The sequence below is a fragment of the Maniola jurtina genome, chromosome Z (assembly GCF_905333055.1).
Source record: "Maniola jurtina chromosome Z, ilManJurt1.1, whole genome shotgun sequence".
NCBI classification, from domain to species: domain Eukaryota; kingdom Metazoa; phylum Arthropoda; class Insecta; order Lepidoptera; family Nymphalidae; genus Maniola; species Maniola jurtina.
The window spans coordinates 14825410-14848514 of record NC_060058.1 but is presented as its reverse complement, the minus strand read 5'-3'; the positions used below and the strand labels follow the sequence as shown (position 1 = coordinate 14848514).

Below are 23105 nucleotides of genomic sequence, written 5' to 3'. Positions count from 1 at the left end.
ATATTTTTTGGATTTTAAAATTATTTGTAGTAAGTATCAAAATTTACATAATTTTTCAATTAAATAAAGCTACCTATTTGTTTTGTTAGAGTAGTCAAATTCAAATTCAAATTAAAATTCAAATCATTTTTATTCAAGTAAACTTTTACAAGTGCTTTCGAATCGTCAAAATAATCTACCACTGGTTCGGAATGCTGAACCAGTGGTAGATTATTTTTATCTTCCTACCGAGAAGAACCAGCAAGAAACTCGGCGGTTGCTCTTTTCAAATGTACAATTTACAATAATATGCCATACTGTATACAAGCAATTGCAGCGCCGTGTATTGCTGGAGCGAATTAAATCCAAGCTTTTTTGTCATTTACATAATCTTCGATTGTATAATAAGCTTTTTTCAGGAGCATACTTTTAATAGATTTTTTAAATTTGTGTGAACAAACAATGGAAATCTACGCAAAGTCGCGGGCAATTGTCAGTTAAATATACATAGTTCAGCTGCATTATACATAGCGTGCCGCTCATCCAATGGGCGAAGGGCCTAAAAAGATTATTATCGGCGTCCAGATGTTTTCAAAATCAGCGAGTCACGGAACATGGCTACGCTTAGGGTTAATCCACACCTGCGCACGCGCACGAACCGTGCTCACAATGCGAATCATAACAACGTAATGTAGATGTGTTTATGTGTGCTCTGCGAGTAATTCATGTGCAAGTCACGTGCGAGAGCAACTCTGTAAGCTCAGCATTTACCTTGTAGGTAAACGAATATTAAGTATTTTCTGATCTGATTCAGCTACTAGGTATCAATCGAGCCTAAGCAGCTTAGGCTCCCATTAAAATGCTCTAGTACAGCTGGGCCATCTGATTGGACGTTTTTGAGCATTTCAGAACTGCTATACAGAAGACAAAGCTTCTTCTGATAGGCTAGACAGATAGATAGGCTAGACGCTCAGCGTCACACATATTCGTGAGTTTTTGGAAGTGAGTAGGTACAAACAATATTATATACACGTCCACGACATGCAAGTGTGCACAGAGTCAGTGACGCATCCATATGCGTTCGATTCACGTTGTGTGCTTGCGCTGGTGTGGATCCCCCTTTACATATTTTTTCCCCATTCTAATGTATGGGGGCACGTGGTAACGTTTAGAGCCCTTCAAACGATAAATATACCCTCGTCTATTATCACATATAAGGTTTTATTATATTAAAATGTAATATGTAAGGCTTCGATGACATGTGGTTTAATTAGGAAGGTCTGTGTATAATTTGTTATGTTTATTTTTTATTTTTGCCAATATAGGTAGGTAATTGGAGTGTCAATAGATGTAAAATATGAATTCTTAGAGCTTAACTATGGTAATATGTAGTTGTAATTTACAAATTATGAATTTTTAATTTTTGCTTAGTGCCTACTGTTTATCAACTACATACAACTAAATCGAAAATCCAAAAAATAAACTACATAAAATTTTGTTGACCCTACATACGACGATGGCGTGTTTAAACGGGCGCATTTAGTACCTACTAGCATTCATTGTTGTATCATTTTTAACTTTGTTCACATCTGTTGTTAATTAGCCAAACACGCTCGACCCAGCCTATGAGATGCCCAAGTACCTACCTAACTACTTACTCGTATATAAAAACTAGGTCAATCTAATGTTACGCGCATAAGACTTGTGAGTAGCCGTAGTGAATAATTACTTTAGTAAAAAAAAACCGGCCAAGTGCGAGTCAGACTCGCGCACTGAGGGTTCCGTACTCGGGTATTTTTTCCAACATTTTGTACGATAAATCAAAAACTATTACGCATAAAAATAAATAAAAATCTGTTTTGGGATGTACAGGTAAAGCGCTTGGTTACGGGAAATGTGGAATCTGTGAATATGTACATTTTGCCTAGGTAGGCATCTACCACATTTCTCTATCTTATTTTGATGATTATTATAAATCTATGCGTTACCACTGTGATTCGAATAATTGATAATAATGCCCATTAAAGTGCTAAAAATAATATTCCTACTAAAAACCATAAAAATTGGAAAAAGACATTGTTTCACAGTTGATTCTTGGCAGCTTCTTGGTTCATTAAAACTTATAGAGACACGTACTTGGCAAACCCAGTTTTCTAGATAACGTAATTTGGTAATTTATATGCCGTCAGGTAAAGAAGCTGTTACGCAAGGACCAAGGTCTAAGAGTAGACATCATCCATGTATCCATATTTAATATTATAAATGCGAAAGTGTGTCTGTCTGTCTGTCTGTCTATCTGTCTGTCTGCTACCTTTTCACGGCTCAACAGTTTTACCGATTCGGACTTAATTTGGTACAGGGTTAGCTTATATCTCAGGGACGGACATAGGCTATTTTTTATCCCGGAAAATCAAAGAGTTCCCACGGGATTCCCAAAAACCAATCCGCTTAAACTATTTGTATGAAATCTGGTACCGAGGTAGCTTGCGTCCCTGTAATTGACCTAGGCAATTTTTTATCCCAAAATATCAAACACTTCCCACGGGATCTTTAAAAACCTAAATCCACGCGGACGAAGTCGCGGGCATCCTCTAGTGTTAAATATTTCATTAGCTTTCCTAGGAAAAATATACCTACCTCACAACATTACCAACTTATCTGCTTGATGATAGTGACTGTATTAAGTCTTTTTTAGGGTTCCGCACCTCAAAAGGAAAAACGCAACCCTTACAGGATCACTTTGTTGTTTGTCTGACTGTCCGTCGGTCATGTCTAATGTATTTCAATTTTAAAATGTAAGATAACTATACCAAGTGGGGTATCATATTATGGAAGGGCTTTACCTGTACATTCTAAAACAGATTTTTATTTATTTACATACATAATAGTTTTGATTTATCGTGCAAAGTGTAAAAAAATACGCGAGTACGGAACCCTCGGTGTGCGAGTCTGACTCGCACTTGGCTGGTTTTTTTGGAGTTAAGAAGGTTTTATGTCATCATCGTCATGCCATACATAATAGTGGTCAAGTGCGGAACTTTACACACCTTTGAGAACAAGGTTAATAATCTAATGCCTGCGGCTATGCCAACGTGCTCTTCTACAATAAACGGAACGAAAAGACGGATCTAACACTACTTTTTTTTTTGAAGATTTACTGATTGTTTCCTAGAAAGGGTACCACAATAAAATGTAATGTTAGTTTTTGTTGAGCAAGTAATAAAACTACTAATAAAAGAAATCCCTGTACCGTTAAAAGTTTTTTGTACAGAGGTGTTTAATTAATAAGATTAGGTATCTAGATACCTAGAACTATTTCAAAGGTCATTTGTACGGTTTCCTAAAAAAGTGACTTTTTGAACTAAGAATATAGTTAAAAAGAGAAAAAAAAAATATTATGAGTAAATATACATATGCGAAATAATGAAATTTAAAGTTAATGCTCACCTAATAGACTCAAAATATACCTATGCTTACTCATTAGGATTTCATTAAGTTCTGAAATGTTACTAAATATTTTACTTAAATGTGTTAGAGCAATCAGCTGAAACTTTTTTTTAACCAATGTGAGACGAAAACGCAGCTGGCAAAGCGTTTGAGTGAGCGCAGAAAAAAAGATATTGAAAAAATCCGTTCCCGACCATATTGTGCTACTCTGCTTCTATTTTTAAAGCGCTTTGATGTTTATATCGATATTTTATCATGACTAGGGGTTGTTGTTACCATATAAGCTAAGTTGTTTGCTAGTTACATCGATTTTCCCGCAGTATAAGTAGCTTTCATCACCCATTAGTCAACACTCTGCAAAAATCACGTTAAAATTAGTTTTGCCGTTTCGAAGATGAAGAAACAAATAGACAACAAAATTGATCCTTGATTTATCATGGAATGACCTAGTTTTTGTAATTGAAACAGTTCGTAGCTTCTTTGTTAATTATTTCAAATGGTAAAGACATTATTTTGAAGTCATCAAAAAGGCACTTCGCACTTCAATTGTTCAACAAGTGTAAATTAAAAATTTATAACACCCCCGACAAGTGAAGGTTACAGTAACTAGAAAAGACCGAAAAGACCTGATAACTTTCAAACGGCTGAACCGATTTTCTTGGACTATTCCGCGCCTACGATTTAAAGTATCTAAGTTTTCCAAAACATCATTTTCAAATAAATAATTATGTGTTTAGGCAACGTCCATCTTGACAGCTTGACATTTGTCAATTGACATAATATTATGAACCTAACGGTTATCTAACCTTCTTTTCTACAAGAAAACTAGAAAAGAGCTGATAACTCTTAAACGGCTGAACCAATTTTTTTGGATTACAGCTAAGAACACTCTCGATCAAGCCACCTTTCAAACAAAAAAAAAGTAAATTAAAATCGGTTCATTCGTTTAGGCGCTACGATGCCACAGACAGATACACAGATACACAGATACACAGACACACAGATACACAGACACACACGTCAAACTTATAACACCCCTCTTTTTGGGTCGGGGGTTAAAAACACGATTTTAATAAAGTGAACAAAACCACTCACCAAAAGCGAAAGATTAGGCTATGTTACAGTTGTACTGAGCGTTCGCCTTAATTAATCCTTTAAGCCCGATCCGCCGACCCTAAGGCGATTAGCGCTCAATTCAAGTGCCTATTGGCTGACCTTTAGTCTTGTTAAGTTACTGAAGTTGCCTTTTGTAGGGTTCCGTACCTCAAAAAAAAAACGGAACGTCTGTCTGTCTGTCTGTCCGTCGTGTCTGTCAAGAAACCTATAGGGTACTTCCCGTTGACCTAGAATCATGGGCAGGTAGGTAGGTCTTATAGTACAAATACAGAAATAAATCCGAAAAGCGCGAATTTGTGGATAAATCATGTAAAAAAAAAATTAAAATGTGTTTCAAATTTCAAAGTAAGATAAAACTATACCAAGTGGGGTATCATATGAAAGGGCTTTACCTGTACATTCTAAAACAGATATTTTATGCATACCTAATAGTTTTTAATTTATCGTGCAAAATATTGGAAAAAATACCCGAGTACGGAACCCTCAGTGCGCGAGTCTGACTCGCACTTGGCCAGTTTTTTTTAATTCATAGACTAGCGCTCGGCAATACGAGTAAGCTGGTCGATTGCGGAAAAACTGCATCAATCACTATTACAATCTCAATTGTTGTGATTGGCTGAATTTGTGGTATTCTTGTTGTAACAATGCATTGCAGCCAATGATGATCGAGCGTCAACCAATCAAAGGTGATTGCGATAGTGATATCATGGCTGTCATATTACCGCAATCGGTAAACTGAACCCGACACTGCTGGTAAGTGATGATGAGCCTTAAGTACATGGAGGGCGCTTGCCTAGAAGATGCCTAAACCATTCTTGACTTGAAGATATCTATATTAAAAGTAGAGGGTAAGGCTGATGCCGTAAGGGTCTTTCATAACCTAGCGGTTCGAATTAGAAACGAGGAGATACGTCGCTTCCTTCGTGTTCGCTACGTCGGTAATTTTTTTACGATACTACAATACTAACTGAATCGAATTCGAAGGTTTTTTTTTTGTTAGGCTGGTTTTATTATGGCATCTAGTCCCGATTATCGTGATTAGAGAAATCTCATAGCTTGTTTAGTAAATATAGTGATATACTTCAGTTATTCGTACTAAAAACATAATACATAATATACCTACTACTTACTGTCTGTCTAAAATCTTTGATTTATAATAATAATAATAATAACTGCGACTGGGGTTCCGTGGCAGTTCGCTCGCAGCCAGGATGCAAAAAGCGGTCTTGCTAGACTCGGCAAGGATAGTCCGCCGCTTTCTCAACCTGTCGCCCTGACCCCCGGCCGTTTGGTCTCCCCTGCCGGGGCGTAATCCTCCGCCCGGTACAAATATTTATTTATATAAATGTGTATGTAGGTTTATTTATTTTTATGTATGTAAGTATATTATATTCTCTTTGTCTTTTATATATATCTATTTTGTAACCGGGCGTGAGAGTAAGTTATATAGATAATAATAATAATAATATCTTTATTTATTCAAGCAACAAAGGCCCACAATATTATGTTAGTAAACATCTTAACCTATGTTAGTAACTAAACTATAGTGTAATGTATGTTAGTAAGAAACTTATTCTATGTTAGTTAATACAATTAATATACTTATTAACTAATGCAGACATCCAGTGCGCTTTGAGAGCGCTGTCCTGTCTGTCTGCTATCACCTTCAGGATAATGTTGGGACTTCTCTCCAACCTGCTTTTAATTGAGGCGATCCTTTTCCGCATTATTGCATTATCGCATTATTCCGCATTATAGTCAGTCAGTCTGACTATAAATCAAAGATTTTTAAATCATGGTTTATTATCTCAGTTGTTATTTACATTACGAGTAAGTATGTATATATGTAGTAAGTATGTATGTATAGTGCATGCTAAGATCGTACGCCGGATACAAATCTACATGTGTTGCAATTATAATTAATAATAAGCGACTAATTAAAACTTATATGGGAAAATAAGCATATCTAGATTTAGAGAATCTATGCAATTCAGATTTTTTTTGTTTTCAATACAAACTAGCTATTACACGCGGCTTCGCTCGCGTAGCTGAAGGAAACCTGAACGTTAGGTATACCTAACGATAAGCTGGTGGCACTGTATACTATCTTCACTCAAGAAAAATGTCGATCTGTAGGCGACGCGATTTATCTAAATTAAAATCTTTTTATTTTGATTAAAAATAAAAATAAAAAGAGCTTGCTGCATATAATGCTTTGGAAGTTTTAGAGCGCGGGAGCACAGATCAATTTTAGCTAACATCGGAAAATTTTCCAATGACTGGTGGCGTTTTCATTTCCCGCGCGCTCTCTGAATATGTTTCGTATTGCAACTTTTGTGCAATATTAACTTCAAACCTTCGTTTTGCAAATTTTGTACAATATTATCTTGAAAGATGCAAGTGAAATTTGATTTTGATAGGTTAACATCAACGCCTAGGTATGTCTACTACTACTTTCATTCAAAATTTATAACACCCCCGACAAGTGAAGGTTATAGTAACTAGAAAAGAGCTGATAACTTTCAAACGGCTGAACCGATTTTCTTGGATTATAGCTCGATATAGAACCACTCTCGATCAAGCCACCTTTCAAACAAGAAAAACTAAATTAAAATCGGTTCATTAGTTTAGGAGCTACGATGCCACAGACAGATACACAGATACACACGTCAAACTTATAACACCCCTCTTTTTTGTGTCGGGGGTTAAAAAAAGCTTTAAACCATTGGTGAATTTTTGAATGACAAATTCTAAATAATGCACAGATAAGAATAATTAATAATTTTTAAAACGTGATGACATAATATGTGAAGGTGAGATGAGATCACTGGGCTCAATAAATTTTGCACGCCATGCTTGGGAGAATACCTTCGAAAAGCATCTTTTTTTTTATATTTTTTTTTTATTCACTTATAGGTCTGCGCTTGACCACAATCACACCTGATGGAAAGTGATGATGTGGTCTAAGACGACGCGTTTAAAGGTGCCTATTCACTCTTGTTTTAAAGATACCCGGTTACCACCACCACGGTGGCTACCAGTGGTTGATGCTTTTGACGATTCAAAAGTAGGTACTTACTTGTAAAAGTCTAATTGATAAAAAATATTTATACCTAATAATGAATATGTACCATACTCTAGTAAAATAAATGATTATGATTATAGTGTTTCGATACTCGAAATGCGTCGTCGAGATGTGCAAGTTGCGAGATGCGAGGTGCAGACATATGCGCTGGCACCTGCCACGAGCGTGCCGGCTGCGCGCACCACGTGCGTGCATCAATCTTTGTTGGATACCATTTGTATAATTAATTAGCGTTTTATTTATTTTTAACGCATTAAGCATACGTATGGTCGCATTTTAGAGTTTGAGTTAGGCAACTGGTTTAAGGCCAATAAGGCCTCATTTACACGAGAGCTTTTTTACCCTCAGTAAGAAGTAACGGAGTAGGTCCATGCTTCATAAAAATAGTAATTTGTGTTTTGTGTTTTCTTTTGATTTGTATAGTAATGTGTTTTTGTCTGTTTAGTAAAGTAGGTCGGTTTAAATAAATATTTACTCGTAGTAAGTTTATTATAAGTATAGATTAAGGTGTATGGATAAGTTAGTTAATATGTACGATAAAATAAGAGCGCCACCTCGCCAACAAACTGGCCCACCAGTTTGGCGAGCTATAATATTATAGATCCTTTGTTAAATTATTTTGATTAAATAAAATTTAAAAAAAAAAGTAACTGGTAGATATCTGTTTCTTTTTGTTCAAATACAAGTTAGCCCTTGACTGCAATCTCACCTGGTGGTAAGTGATAATGCAGTCTAAGATGGAAGCGGGCTAACCTGGAAGGGTACACCTTTGGTTTCTACACGGCATCGTCCCGGAACGCTACAGACATACATACACTACCGCTCAAAAGTATTTGGCAACCTTGGCAACCTGCATTTTGTTTCGATTACAAAAGAAATCATTCATCAGGTTTCATTGTTTGTATAACGACGCAAAATTTATTAATTATATCTTTAACGGTTATCCATACTAATATTATAAATGCGAAAGTGTGTCTGTCTGTCTGTCTGCTACCTTTACACGGCCCAACAGTTTAACCGATTCTGACGAAATTTGGTACACGGTTAGCTTATATCCCGGAGACGGTCATAGGCTACTTTTTATCCCGGAAAATTAAAGAGTTCCCACGGGATTCCCAAAAACCCATCCGCTTAAGCGATTTGTATGAAAGGTACCGAGGTAGCTTGCGTCCCTGTAATTGACATAGGCAACTTTTTATCCCGGAAAATCAAACAGTTCCCACGAGATCTTTGAAAACCCAAATCCACGCGGACGAAGTCGCGGGCATCCTCTAGTGTAAAATAAACAGTTACAATAATAATTATGAAGTAGTTTCATGCACTAAAACTTTTATAAAATGTGTTTTACTAGGTGGCCAAATACTTTTGAGCGATAGTGTATGTACATTGTACATCACACTAATATTATAAAGGCGAAAGTTTGTATGTGTGTGTGTGTGTGTGTGTGTGTGTGTGTGTATGTTTGTTACTCCTTTACGCAAAAACTACTGGACGGATTTGGCTGAAATTTGGAATGGAGATAGATAATATCCTGGATTAGCACATAGGCTACTTTTTATCCCGGAAAATCAAAGAGTTCCCACGGGATTTCAAAAACCTAAATCCACGCGGGCGAAGTCGCGGGCATCGGCTAGTACTGCATATTGTAGATACATACTGCAGTAAGTACAGTTAGTTCGCCAAGCCATTCATTCAGCAGCGCTTCAGGGTCCTCGCCGGCGGCGCCCGCGCCTGAATCCTCTACAAGCGCCATCTGTAACAAAAATATTTAAATTATAAAGACTGCTTATTATTCTGTTTCCTATCCTATCGCCTGTAGCAGGCCTGTAGTAAATATTAACCTAGGTGTTTTTTCATTGTTTCTGATTGCTTCTATAAACCGGGTAGGTAGATTCTATTAGGGTCTCAACTATGTAACACTATGCAGCACTAGACATGGCACATTTTAATCTAGGTAGTAGGTACATAGATTAACATGTCTCACGTAGGTGTGAGTGTTTACTTTCACACGTACCTCTTGTTTCAAGGGAATAACCCCTCGCCGCCGTTTAAATCGACTACATTCTTTTCCATACCTTTTAGAAGTAGTTACTTTTATATGTATACTCTATAATTGCCTAAATATAGAGTTATTTATATATAGCTAGCTTACGTTATTTTATAAAAGCTTAAAGTTGAACCGTCTGGCAAAGTATGACGTGATTTCTAATACTATTCAAAAGAAAACATAACAAAATTGGACTTTATACTTTGATTAGTAAGATTTTTCATAGCTTTATTTCCTGTTATCTCCCAAAGCCACCACGATCCAAACTTCATAGTCGCTGATCGTTCCTCCCTGCGTTGGGGACAATACGCAGAGAAACTTTCAGCTTTTATAAAATAACGAAGGTCTAGAACGCACTGGCTCTTAGTCCATAAGAGCATAGATATAAAAGTCACTTCTTGCCAAAATCTTTGGTTAGGTGGAAATGCCACGATTTGCAGGAGTCAGAAACGAATGAAATCGTAATAAGAATAAGTGTTTACAATCTCTCTGCGCAGTGGTGAGCGCTGTGGTGTTATAAGTGGGAGGAGCCGGTTCCGATTCCCGGCAAGGGCATTTGGGAATTTATAAATTGTCTCTGGTCTGGTCTGGTGGGGTTTAGTGTTTCGGTACGATGTCGCGAAGAAACCGATACGGGGTATCGGTTTAATAAAACTCCCGTATTCCTAACAAGTTAGCTCGCTTCTCTCTTAGACTGCTTCATCACTTGCCTCCAGGTGAAATCACAATCAAGGGCTAAGTTATCACACTAATATTATAAAGGCGAAAGTTTGTATGTGTGTATGTGTGTGTGTGTATGTGTGTGTGTGTGTGTTTGTTACTCCTTCATGCAAAAACTACTGGGCGGATTTGGCTGAAATTCGGAATGGAGACAGATAATATCCTGGATTAGCACATAGGCTACTTTTTATTCCGGAAAACCAAAGAGTTCCCACGGGATTTCGAAAAACGTAAATCCACGCGGACGAAGTCGCGGGCGTCAGCTAGTAACGGAATAAAAATAAAATCGCTCATTGTTAATTCGCCTGAAACCAAGCGAATTATTTTGCTGTTTCATTGGTTCAATCTACTACTTACATACTTATTGCTCGTGTTTGGGCTTAGTGCGAATCTTTTAATTGAGTACGAGTACTTTCGCCTTTTTCTATACACGTCTCGATCAAATACAAAGATTACAGAGAGCAGAGGTTATCAGAAACCGGACCGGGCAACTATATAGGTACCTTTCAATACTTAAAATCGAGCGCAAAGAGAGATTTTATAGCCAAACAGACAAATGATAAACTAAGTGAGCTCTAGATACCATACCATATTGAAGCTTTCAACTACTCATACCAAGATGTACATGTGTAACACTGTTTACACCAGTCACCAGAAGGTTGAATATTATTAACTCAGTGATCAACACTAAATGATAGCCACCAAACTTAATTGATATTGATTGGTTTTACATTGCAGCTTCATTGAGTGGCATTCAAATATAATTTTACGTAGATAACTGTCAATGGATTAAAAATATGGTCAGGTCTACTAAGGCTGCGTTTATCGGTGCGAGATCGCCATTCCAGAACATTGAGACCCCAACATCTATCGGTTTATCGATATATGTGCCCTGCTTTTTGCCATGCACACATCTACATATGTTGGTCACTCAGGTTGTCCTACGGATCTCCTCATTTCTGATTTGGCCATATAGAGAAATTATAGGCAAATCTCTCTCTATCACCCGCAGTGACTCTGAGTTTTCTTATGACTTTGTCTCGGATTCATATAATCAACTTCAACTTTGACTTTGGTCTTTTGGACAAGACATTCGAAATCGCGAACGCTGCCCAGACGAGTTGGACTCCAAGTGAACTATCACAAAATAAAATTTTTACAACGCTCAAGATTTTACAACTGCTTCAATATAGAAAATCTTTCGAAAACGGGAATTCAATGGCGTCATTCTAGGGGCGTTAAGAGGAATCTCGCGTAGGATGTCACTCCGTGTGGGTGGACGGGTGCAACAAGGTGGTCCATTCTAACTTCCTTAATACCTAACATAATATTCGAGTTGGAGACTTCATTTTATAAGTTGAGGTAACTAATCTAACCCTTTTTCAGGGACACGCACGTGTAACGTTTCGGGTTTAAGTGTTACACACAAGTGCTAATAAAAATACAGATTCTAAGAGTTATTTGATGTATCTGTTTGTGTTTTAAATTTTAATAAAATTATAATTATTTAAACATGTGACAATGTGGCATGCTAACAAGTGTAAATTAAAAATTTATAACACCCCCGACAAGGGAAGGTTACAGTAACTAGAAAAGAGCTGATAACTTTCAAACGGCTGAACCGATTTTTTTGGATTATAGCTAAGAACACTCGATCAAGCCACCTTTCAAACAAAAAAACTACATTAAAATCGGTTCATTAGTTTAGGAGCTACGATGCCACAGACAGATACACAATTTATAACACCCTTCTTTTTGGGTCGGGGGTTAAAAACTTCTACGTTTTTTTAAATTAAAAAAATATATATTGTTACCGGCTTATGCCCGCGATTTCATCTGCGTGTATTTAGGTTTTTTAATAATCCCATGAAAGCTTTTCCGGGATAAAGAGTATTCCATGTTTAACTCCGAGGTGCAAGCTATCATTGTACGTAATTTCGTCCAAATCAGTAAAATTAATATCCCGTGAAAAGATAACAAAAAATCAAACAGAATGACAGACACACTTTCGCATTTATAGAATGAATAATTTTTACATTCTGCAGCGGAATTTCAAGTCAAAAAATCTATTAAGAAAAAATTACGTTTTTAGTTGAACTATAATTTTCCCAAAACTACATAAAACCAATGAATTTAACCTCCTAATTTCACCATGACACGAAAAAATCATCTTTGAAAGTTCTTTGAACTGTTGCAAAGTCGAGAGTTCCGGTTCCCAAGATCGGTTTTTGAAGTCATGACAATTTCAAAAGAGGTCAAGAGTTCGCCAACGTCAATTTGTTAGACTTATATGGATGGCTTATTGATAAAGGGGAAAAGTAAGATGACAACTAGCACAATGTTAGCAACTAAGATTAACATGACCATTTTAATATACGCGTAATAGTTTAAGTTTAAATCTATGATTAAATGCGATCATTCAAAATGGTCTATATCCTCTGACCCAACCCTTATAGGATGACTTCGTAGTTTGTCTTTCTGTCCGTCAGTCTATCTGTCCTTCCCGTTTACCTAGAATCATGACATTTTTCAGGTATGTACCTAAGTCTTATATAGCACAAGTAAAGGAAAAAAAAACCTAAAATCGTGAATTTTTTGTTACATCAAAAAAAAATATTAAAAAATGCGTACGAAAAAATTAATACACTATGAATGGCGCAGTCCGTCATTAACTTGCAGTGTTCTACATAAAAGTGTTACTTTGTACGATGATACGGAACCCTTCTTGTGCGAGTTCGACTCGCACTTGGTCGGTTTTTTAACCCCCGACCCAAAAAGAGGGGTGTTATAAGTTTGACGTGTGTATCTGTGTATCTGTGTATCTGTCTGTGGCATCGTAGCGCCTAAACGAATGAACCGATTTTAATTTAGTTTTTTTTGTTGGAAAGGTGGCTTGATCGAGAGTGTTCTTAGCTATAATCTAAAAAAATTGGTTCAGCCGTTTAAGAGTTATCAGCTCTTTTCTAGTTTTCTTGTAGAAAAGAAGGTTAGATAACCGTTAGGTTCATAATATTATGTCAATAGACAAATGTCAAGCTGTCAAGATGGACGTTGCCTAAATACATTATTATTTATTTTGAAAATGATGTTTTGGAAAACTCAGATACTTTGGATCGTCGGGGGTGTTATAAATTTTTAATTTACACTTGTTCTATTCTAATAATTGACCTAGGCAAACGCTACTATCAGCTACTAACAAAAGCTATTATCAGTTCGTAGTTATCATTTTATTATTATACTGGTATAACATACCTACGTCATTTCTATGAAGTAGAAGCTCACTACAGTCATACTCGTAGATAAGATAGGGACTAAGGAGTAATAGGAAAACAAATCAATTATTTAGTGATGATAGCTAAGTATGTACCTACCCTACTCGTAAGAATATGAAGGTATAGGTAGAAATAATCAATCAGTACGACAATCCCCAAGTAACTTTTTCATTGACTAAAACATTGCTGAGCCAAAAGATCTTTTAAGAATTATTATTTTCTACATACATGCGACAGAGAGATGTACCTACCTATCAATATTAGATTAATACGCGCGGGTAGCCGGCCTACAGGCCTAGGCTACAGCTGTAAAGGATAAGAACCTTTGATTGGAAATATTGAAGTCAATATAAACCCGGTCCATATAATTATTCTGTATTAATTTAAAAAAAATCTAAAAACCACCGCAGCGAGGCATTGTGTCCAAGATGCTTACATCTTATTTTATTCTTAATAAATATTTGCACATTGTATACACACAATTAAACTTAAACAGACCTTCTTAGGGTTTCTACCCTAAGAAGGTCTGTTTAAGTTTAATTGCACGATAGGCGGTCAATGTTACGTTACAGTTACAGCTTTTTAACCCCCGACCCAAAAAGAGGGGTGTTATAAGTTTGACGTGTGTATCTGTGTGTCTGTGTATCTGTGTATCTGTCTGTGGCATCGTAGCGCCTAAACGAATGAACCGATTTTAATTTAGTTTTTTTTTGTTTGAAAGGTGGCTTGATCGAGAGTGTTCTTAGCTATAATCTAAAAAAATTGGTTCAGCCGTTTAAGAGTTATCAGCTCTTTTCTAGTTTTCTTGTAGAAAAGAAGGTTAGATAACCGTTAGGTTCATAATATTATGTCAATAGACAAATGTCAAGCTGTCAAGATGGACGTTGCCTAAATACATAATTATTTATTTGAAAATGATGTTTTGGAAAACTCAGATACTTTGGATCGTCGGGGGTGTTATAAATTTTTAATTTACACTTGTTTATCACTAATTAAAAGAAAAGTAGATTTAACAAATCAGTAATCAAAGCATATCTCCATGATTACGATTAAAGGTAATATTTTGGTCCCCAGTCAACAAATCTTGACTGGCAATCCATTTTTCTTTTGGTGCTCAAAGTTTAATATCTATGTCTGTGGTTTTCCAGATTTCTGTTAAAATATTCGGTTTCAAAGTTACGCGGTTTTAAAAATTTTCATACAAATCTTTGAGCCCCTGTAATTTTAAAACTACATATTTTTATAAAAATCTAAAACATCACAGACAGATATTAGTTTCTAGAATATGTCTGCAAAATTTCATGGACTTTGGTTGCTTAATATTCAAATGAAATTGGAACTACGATTGTATGAAACGAGTGACGGAGAGAGCCCTGTTAACGGTAACCGTAACGTGAATTTAACCGCTTGTAATACAACTGGACCTTGGTAATTTTGTAAACGTAACATATTACACTGTTGTTTCCATTTCGAACCTGTTTATTTTATAAATGATTAAATATTCCTACGCGGTTGATCATCGCTGATGACTGAATCCACACTGAGTCATCTACAAAATTATGAATGACACTCTATAATATGTACGTAGTATTTTTGCCATAACTATGTAATGTATATGTTTAAATAATAATAATGTACTATGTTTAAATAATAATATATTTCTGAACTAATTTCATTAGCAAAGGCCAACAAATCAATGTTTACTCAAAAACTGAACCGGTATACACGCGTACAATACACGCGTAAAACCTACAACTCAAAACAGTCTATCGCGAACTTATTTTAATCTACGTACCCTTTAAAAGCTGTTTAGTAATTTTTTAACCTAAATTAAACCCAATTATAAAATAAACCTCAATCTAAATTAAAACTTACTTATCACGTAAATAACCCAAAATTTATATTTGTTGTTTTCTATACTAATTAATATTATAAAGAGGAAACCTTTGTATTTTTGTATGTTTGTATTGAATAGGCTCAAAAACTACTGGACCGATTTCAAAATTTCTTTTACCATTACTTAGAGGGATTCTTCCGAATCCGGATAGGCTATATTTTATCCCGGAAAATAGAAAAAATAAATGTCAACCCGTGCGAAGCCGGGTTGACATTTATTTTTTCGGGGGCGGGTCGCTAGTAATTGATAAATTTGCTCTGATTCATTAACAACTAATAGGGAGTCATGATTTTTTTTCACTCGCTAGAACCTAGATGGAGTATATTAGCCAATAGCATTTTAATATTTCTAAATTTTATCTTTAAAATTCCTACATTGAAAATAATTACAATTTAAGGGGCATGAGACGGGCCTGCCCGCGAAATTCAAATTTAAAGAAATAAATTAATTCTAAGAAATTAATTCTAATTAATAATAAGAAATTAATTCTAGTATCGACTATTCTCACAAATTAGTCAATACTAGAATTCTTAAACTGGACCCTTTCAAGTAAAGATTTTTATATAAACCTGTGAGGATGATACTGCCATTGTCGCAATTAAAATACCATAAGCCTACATTGTCGTATTAGTTTACAAAAAAACAAATTAAATTTGAACTTCGCGGGCAGGCCCGTCGCTTCCACCTTAAACGTATAAAAGTAAATTTTAAAATAAGTAAATATAAAAAAATTATCATCTAAACCGCTACAAGACGCCTAAAACACTGGCTGCGTTATCTGGTTGAATGGCCAGACTAAGATGCTGACCAAGGAAACCGCCAGCCCCTCGATTAACTGTGGACTCAGTAAGACGAGATGATAAGTCCTAGACCAGATAATCCACGGTTTCTACTTCCAAGACACAAATATGAATTTATTTTCTGTTTCCTTATTTGCAGCTCTTGGCCCATTCCATTTGGATGTCAAACATAAATAAATATATCAGTTAAATGAATAGTGACGTGTGACGTTCTCTTTAAAACGGTTAACTAACCTCATATAGATCCTGCAGTCCTGCTTTATTTAACTTGCCACCGCCATTAATAAAGCTATACTGCACTCCACATGCTGAATCCGTAAAACAGTTTAAATTGAGCCTACATGCTATTTTTAACCCTTGTACTTCACCAATTCACTACACACTGCATTTCTAACAGAAAAACTGCACTTTTCTGCACTCATTCAGTAGCACTCTTGGATGCCGGTCAAGTTACTTTCAGTTCACTTAATTAACTTCAGTATTCCGTGGGTAACGACTATTAAGTATGTACCTAGAAAATGTGTTTTACTGTTTTCCGCAATCCTGCTAGCTACCGGTCCAGCCTTCTACACGTTGCGTCAAAATTATACGATTGTAATATCGAGTCGCGATATACGAGTAGGAGCGAGCACGGCGGGGACACGACTATGAATGACTATTCGTATTTAGTCCTATGCGATTCGAATCACTGCTGTTAGACGCACTAACTTCTTCAACATACGTTTCTACATAGATAAACAATAGGTACCTACATTGCCATCAGGCTAAATTTGCATTATTTACATAGCCTCTGCTGGTACCATAGCTCCTTAATAACTTAAGCATTCTCAACACACTTATTAGCCCGGTTCTCGAAGGAAAAGGATTAAACAAACAAGTAGGTACTTAGAAGTACTTAGAATCTAGGGAAGTGAAATAATAAGATTATTTACCCTCATTTCTTTACACTTATTCACATTACATTTTCATGGCATAAATATGTATTGCAGATTTTATAACATCATCTTAAATAATCGATATCTATAGATGCAAATATTATTTAATAAAATTAATGTCAAATACATGCCCGGATAACCATTATTTTAATTATATTCTAACAGTTTAAAAGAGTAAAAATATTAGTGTGAGTTAGTAAAATTGTTTTATTGAAAAGCGGTGATAGTCTAAAAGGCAGTTTGGTCGACCTCGCCAAAGTAAGCATTTTTACTATGAGTTAGCCTCCTATTTGGGAGGTCGAGGGTTCGATCCCAGGAACGGACGGGTTGAGATAATGATGGTGATGATGAGTAAAACGATAAGTATAAGTGTAAATTAAAAATTTATAACACCCCCGACAAATGAAGGTTACAGTACCTAGAAAAGAGCTGATAACTTCCAAACGGCTGAACCGATTTACTTGGATTATAGCTAAGAACACTCTCGGTCAAGCCACCTTTCAAACAAAAAAAAAACTAAATTAAAATCGGTTCATTGGTTCAGGAACTACGATACCACAGACAGATACACAGATACACACGTCAAACGTTTAACACTCCTCTTTTTGGGTCGGGGCTTAAAAATATGTAGGTAGAGGTAGTTGTAAATTTTTGGGAAACAATAAAACGGTTATTTCATAACAAAATACTATTTGTTATCTACACCGCGTTAAATCACAGCGTTGCGTTGGTGTTTCCTGTCTTTAATCTCTATGGATTTGAATACGCCTATCTCTGTTTTAGCGTGTTACGAAATTAGCACCACGTTAAAATGTGTCGTATTTATTTAATAAAATAATCGGACAAGTGCGTTATAACTCTCGTGGAGAGGGTCCCGTACGAACAATATTTAAGAGGGGTCTCTCCGTCACTCGCTCCATACAAACGTAGTTCCAATTTCATCAAAGTCCATGAAATTTTGCAGACATATTCTAGAAACTATCTATGCCTGTGGTTTTCCAGATTTCTGTTAAAATATTCGGTTTCTAAGTTACGCGGTCTTAAAAATTCACATACAAATCTTTGAGCCCCTGTAATTTTAAAACAACATATTTTTAGAAAATCTAAAACACCACAGGCACAGATATTAGTTTCTAGAATATGTCTGCAAAATTTCATGGACTTTGGTTGCTTGATATTCAAATGAAATTGGAACTACGATTGTATGGAGTAAGTGACGGAGAGAGCCCTGTTAAGTTTGCACTTACCTTGTTTGTACGCACAAAATTCAGATATTCTTTTTCAATAATTTATTAGTAAAGAACTATTTTAGGAACTATTTTCTCTATTTTTTAAAATTCTAAGCTAAACTAACTATAAACTACTAAAGTTTCATCAATTCTTTTCAATAACTTTAAAACTGTTTATTGTAAAATTTTAAGCAAAATATATTTGAGACCCTCTCCCTTCTAATTTGCACATGAAAAGTGACCTCCGCATTCAAATTTCTTTTTTTTTTTTGCATTACACGGTCGTGTATAAAAGGTCACAGAAATTCATATATGTATGTAATCAAAATATGTAGGTACTAGACCAATCCAGTAGACTCGAAGAAAATTGACTGTGACGGCCAATGGTGACGGCAGACATACAGACACACGAGTGATCCTATAAGAGTAATTTTTTTTCATTCGGATGTATGAAGCCCTAAAAGTACTACTCCATAGGTACTTAATTGCGATAACTGTGAAATAATTATATTTGAATTAAATTGTCAAGTTTTCGTTTCGTCCTTGCACTTATCGTACCTTTGGTACATGGATGTTTTTCTTTTATCGTGTCGTTTCCACCCACGTTTGCGGGTGCGCTGCGCGTTCCAACCCCGATTGCCATCTCGACCTGTCGCCTACTACAGTTACGTACGTCCTGTCGCTGCTGGACGTGGCATTATACCTATCTACTTGGTAATCATTTTCATTTGGTTTTTTTTCCATAACGATTTCACAGACGATTTTTCACGAAAAGTAATTTTACTAGCTGATTTTCGGACAATGGTTAGCTACATTAATTTAAATAGGAATTATTTTATGTTCTGTTCCCGCTCGCGCGCTGTTTAACGTCTTGGCTCGTGTCGATGAAAACGAAATGCACGCATGAAATGTATCCAATAAAGCAGGGTTAAAAATAATAATTTACGTCCTTCTGGCATCAGTTTTCCCCTCTAATTTTGATTAGGTACCTTCAAGTCAACAGTGAATACTGAATAGACATCTTCTAGGCACACACGCCCATCTTAGGCTGCATCATCACTTCTCGGCAGGTCTGATTGCCAAGAGCTAGTCTATTAATTAAAAAAAAACCATGGTGAAGTGTTATACATATTTTTTTAACTTAAAAACGTGCGGTGCGCGACGTGCGTCGAGTGGTTTTGGGATTTGTGTGGTGGTGCGTATTGCTTGCTTGGTGGCTGACTTTTCCTGCATATTTATCAGTGTGAGGGCGGGCGGTGCATATCGCATGCTGCATGCTGCACCATACAGATTTGTTTGGTTTAGCGGATTATAGCAAATTAAGCTTTTGTATATCATGGACTGCCGCAAAATGACGCCTGCTTCTAGACAACATTTAAAAAATTGGCTTATCTCCTTTCCCTCTATATTTCGATCACCAATCATAAACTGGTGCTGTTTACAGATGGTTCGCTACATGATTCACGCATACTGTTTGTATAAGCCTGTTTATCGTGCACCGACTGGGCAAATATGATAATCGGGTTAACTCCACACGATGCGGATATCGCGGCTACCGAGCGAAAAATCTAGTTTGCTCTGTACCTAATTTGTTTTTGTTAAGCTCTGGTTTCCTCCAACAGCGGCGCCGTTTTTAGACGGACGCAATATGATGACCGCAAAAAGACGGCCGTAAACATGTGGAATGTTCGAGACTGCATTGACCGTTTTATTACGGTGAACAGACCACAAAGTCTTTATGTTGAACCCGCACAAAATCAATTAAAATTTCATCATCCTCGCTGTTCGAGTTGATGAAACTCATTTTGAACAATAAATATTTTAAAATGGCACGCAAATTAATATTACGCTTGAAAATACCTTCACCGCTATGAAAAAAACGTTGACAAACACTTCGACACCGACAAGACGGCCGTCATGCAAATGGCGGTACCGCTTTTTGACGTTACGGTGTCAATTACCGTTATCTAGGAAACCGCGCCATATTGTTTACATAGACAACGTACTAGTGACGTCATTCACCGCTGTATTAAGGCCGCTACATGATGGCACCGCTTTTGGAGGAAACCAGAGCTTTAGAGAATATACTTACGGAACAAAAACAAACTGAAAATGTCGGATATATGCAAAATAGAGGCTATTAAAATAGTTTTTGAGTCAATTTTTTTACTAACGGAAACAGTTACTGAAGTACACTGTGTATTATACCTAAGTGTTTGTGTTAGCATGACTGTGATTGTGTTTTTGTGTGTGAGTTGTGTTTATGTTAATAGCACGATATAATATTATTTAGTATGTTCAAAACTAGATGATGCCTGCGACTTTACTTGCGTTGAGTAAGGGCTTTTAAAAATAGTATCCCTTCCATGTTGCTGATAAAAGTAGTCTATCCATCTTCAGGATTCAAGTTATTCCTGTAGTACCCAGTAGATGACGCCCGCAATTTCGTGCAAAGGTTTTTTTTTACAAAATACACGGGTAGGTATTCTTTGATTTCCCGGGGAAAAAGTAGAATGTGTGCTAAACGGATGGTCCGTGAAAAGCTAGCAGACTGAATGGTAACTGACCAACTAGAACAGAATCTATAATATGAAGTAGTATGGATTCATGCAACATATTTACAGACTGTAGCTAAATTAAATGAGAGAGTAAGGAATTTCTTCATTATGTTTGGTCTAGCAGAAGTGATTCACTGTTTGTTAGGTAGTTGATGCCATCGTGATACCCACGCGCAGTTATTCTTTAACCTATCAATAACGGAGATGATTCTTGGCGACTGTGAACTGCAGACATTACGTATAGTTTTTCCGCCAATGATTCACCGTTCACGCGCTTTTCTTAAGAGGGGTCTCTCCGTCACTCGCTTCAAACAATCGTAGTTCCAATTTCATTTGAATATTAACCAACCAAAGCCCATGAAATTTTGCAGACATATTCTAGAAACTAATATCTATGTCTGTGGTTTTCCAGATTTCTGTTAAAATATTCGATTTCAAAGTTAGGCGGTCTTAAAAATTTACATACAAATCTTTGGGCCCCTGTAATTTTAAAACTACATATTTTTAGAAAAATCTAAAACACCACAGACACAGATATTAGTTTCTAGAATATGTCTACAAAATTTTTTGGTCTTTGGTTGCTTAATATTCAAATGAAATTGGAACTACGATTGTATGAAGCGAGTGACGGAGAGAGCCCTGTTAATCTTCGATCTCATGAAAAGCGCGAGGCTGACTCATGTAATGAAACAAATGAATGAAACTATAATTTAATATGACTCAACAAGTAATGAGTAGTAATGAGTAGTAGAGTACTGAACGATTGCGAAACTGTCTCAATTGTTGTCATTGGCCAAATTTATGGTATTCTTGCGGCGACAATGCATTTCAGCCAATAGGTAAGTACTGAGAGAAAGTCAGCCAATCATATAGAATATAGATGATTGCGATCATCGTGGTGTAGCTTTAAAAGTACGATTCACTATTTTGTAGATTATTTTGTTTGTTTTTGAATGAATAATAATAAGAAAAGATAATCTGCAAGACTCAGAGGAAACGTCATAACCGCAAAATGCCATACTATGTGTCTTGTTGGAGTTCCAAAATGCTAAAACGCCAAGCCACGCCAGAGGCAAGGCCACCTCTCATCGAAAAGCGCAGTGTTGGCAGACCCCTCTCATAAAGTGGAAAGACAGACATATACGCCCAGCATTGGACGTGTTTAATATTATTATGAACTAGCTGACGCCCGCGACTTCGTCCGCGTGGATTTAGGTTTTTCGAAATCCCGTGGGAACTCTTTGGTTTTCCGGGATGAAAAGTAGCTTATGTGCTAATCCAGGATATTGTCTATCTTCATTCCGAATTTCAGCCAAATCCGTCCAGTAGTTTTTGCGTGAAGGAGTAACAAACATACACACACACACACATACATACAAACTTTCGCCTTTATAATATTAGTGTGATCTAACAATTTACTTCACATTCACAGATATAAGCTATAATATAACAATGCAATGTTATTGATATCGTAGATAAATATCATCAGTATGCGCTTGATTCTAACCACTTAGTTTCCTTAACCTATAGCTTTATATTACAATTCATTGCGGTATTAACAATGGATACTAATATCAAAGATGTCAAGGCGATTAGCTCATTACGTAGGCTTTCAAGGTATGTATGGTAGCTTTTTAGCAGTGTTGCTTACTTACATCTAATAAAGATTACATGTGATACATGTATTAATTACTTGATTTCTATAGGATATGTATGGGTATAAGAAGCAGATACCTAGGTAGCAGTGATAGAGTCTCCCAATCTGCACTGGCCGTGCGAAATGCCTTGGCTTTAAAATAGTATACGGTATCACACTAATATTATAAAGGAGAAAGTTTGTGTGTGTGTGTGTGTGTGTGTGTGTGTGTGTGTGTATGTTTGTTACTCCTTCACGCAAAAACTACTGGACGGATTTGGTTGAAATTTGGAATGGATATTGATAATATCCTGGATTAGCACATGGGCTACTTTTTATCCCGGAAAATCAAAGAGTTCCCACGGGATTTCGAAAAACCTAAAT

General features: G+C 36.3%; 1 protein-coding gene and 1 long non-coding RNA gene across 6 annotated transcripts in view; one reads left to right on the top strand and one right to left on the bottom strand.

Annotated features, from left to right (window-relative positions):
• Positions 1-23105, bottom strand: part of LOC123880248 (ras-associated and pleckstrin homology domains-containing protein 1) — a 127101-nt gene that overhangs the window by 22181 nt on the left and 81815 nt on the right. For 4 of the 5 annotated variants that reach the window (XM_045928262.1, XM_045928267.1, XM_045928264.1 and 1 more), the window contains exon 3: positions 9285-9380. In XM_045928262.1, the coding sequence (XP_045784218.1) occupies positions 9285-9380 (96 nt within the window). Of the gene's footprint in view, positions 1-9284; positions 9381-16597; positions 17002-23105 lie in introns of those variants that run through there. The other variant, XM_045928263.1, reaches the window with a different exon arrangement.
• LOC123880291 lies at positions 3784-22191 on the top strand. Its single transcript, XR_006799203.1, has 3 exons — positions 3784-3793; positions 5096-5272; positions 22182-22191. It is a non-coding gene; the product is annotated as an uncharacterized LOC123880291 (long non-coding RNA).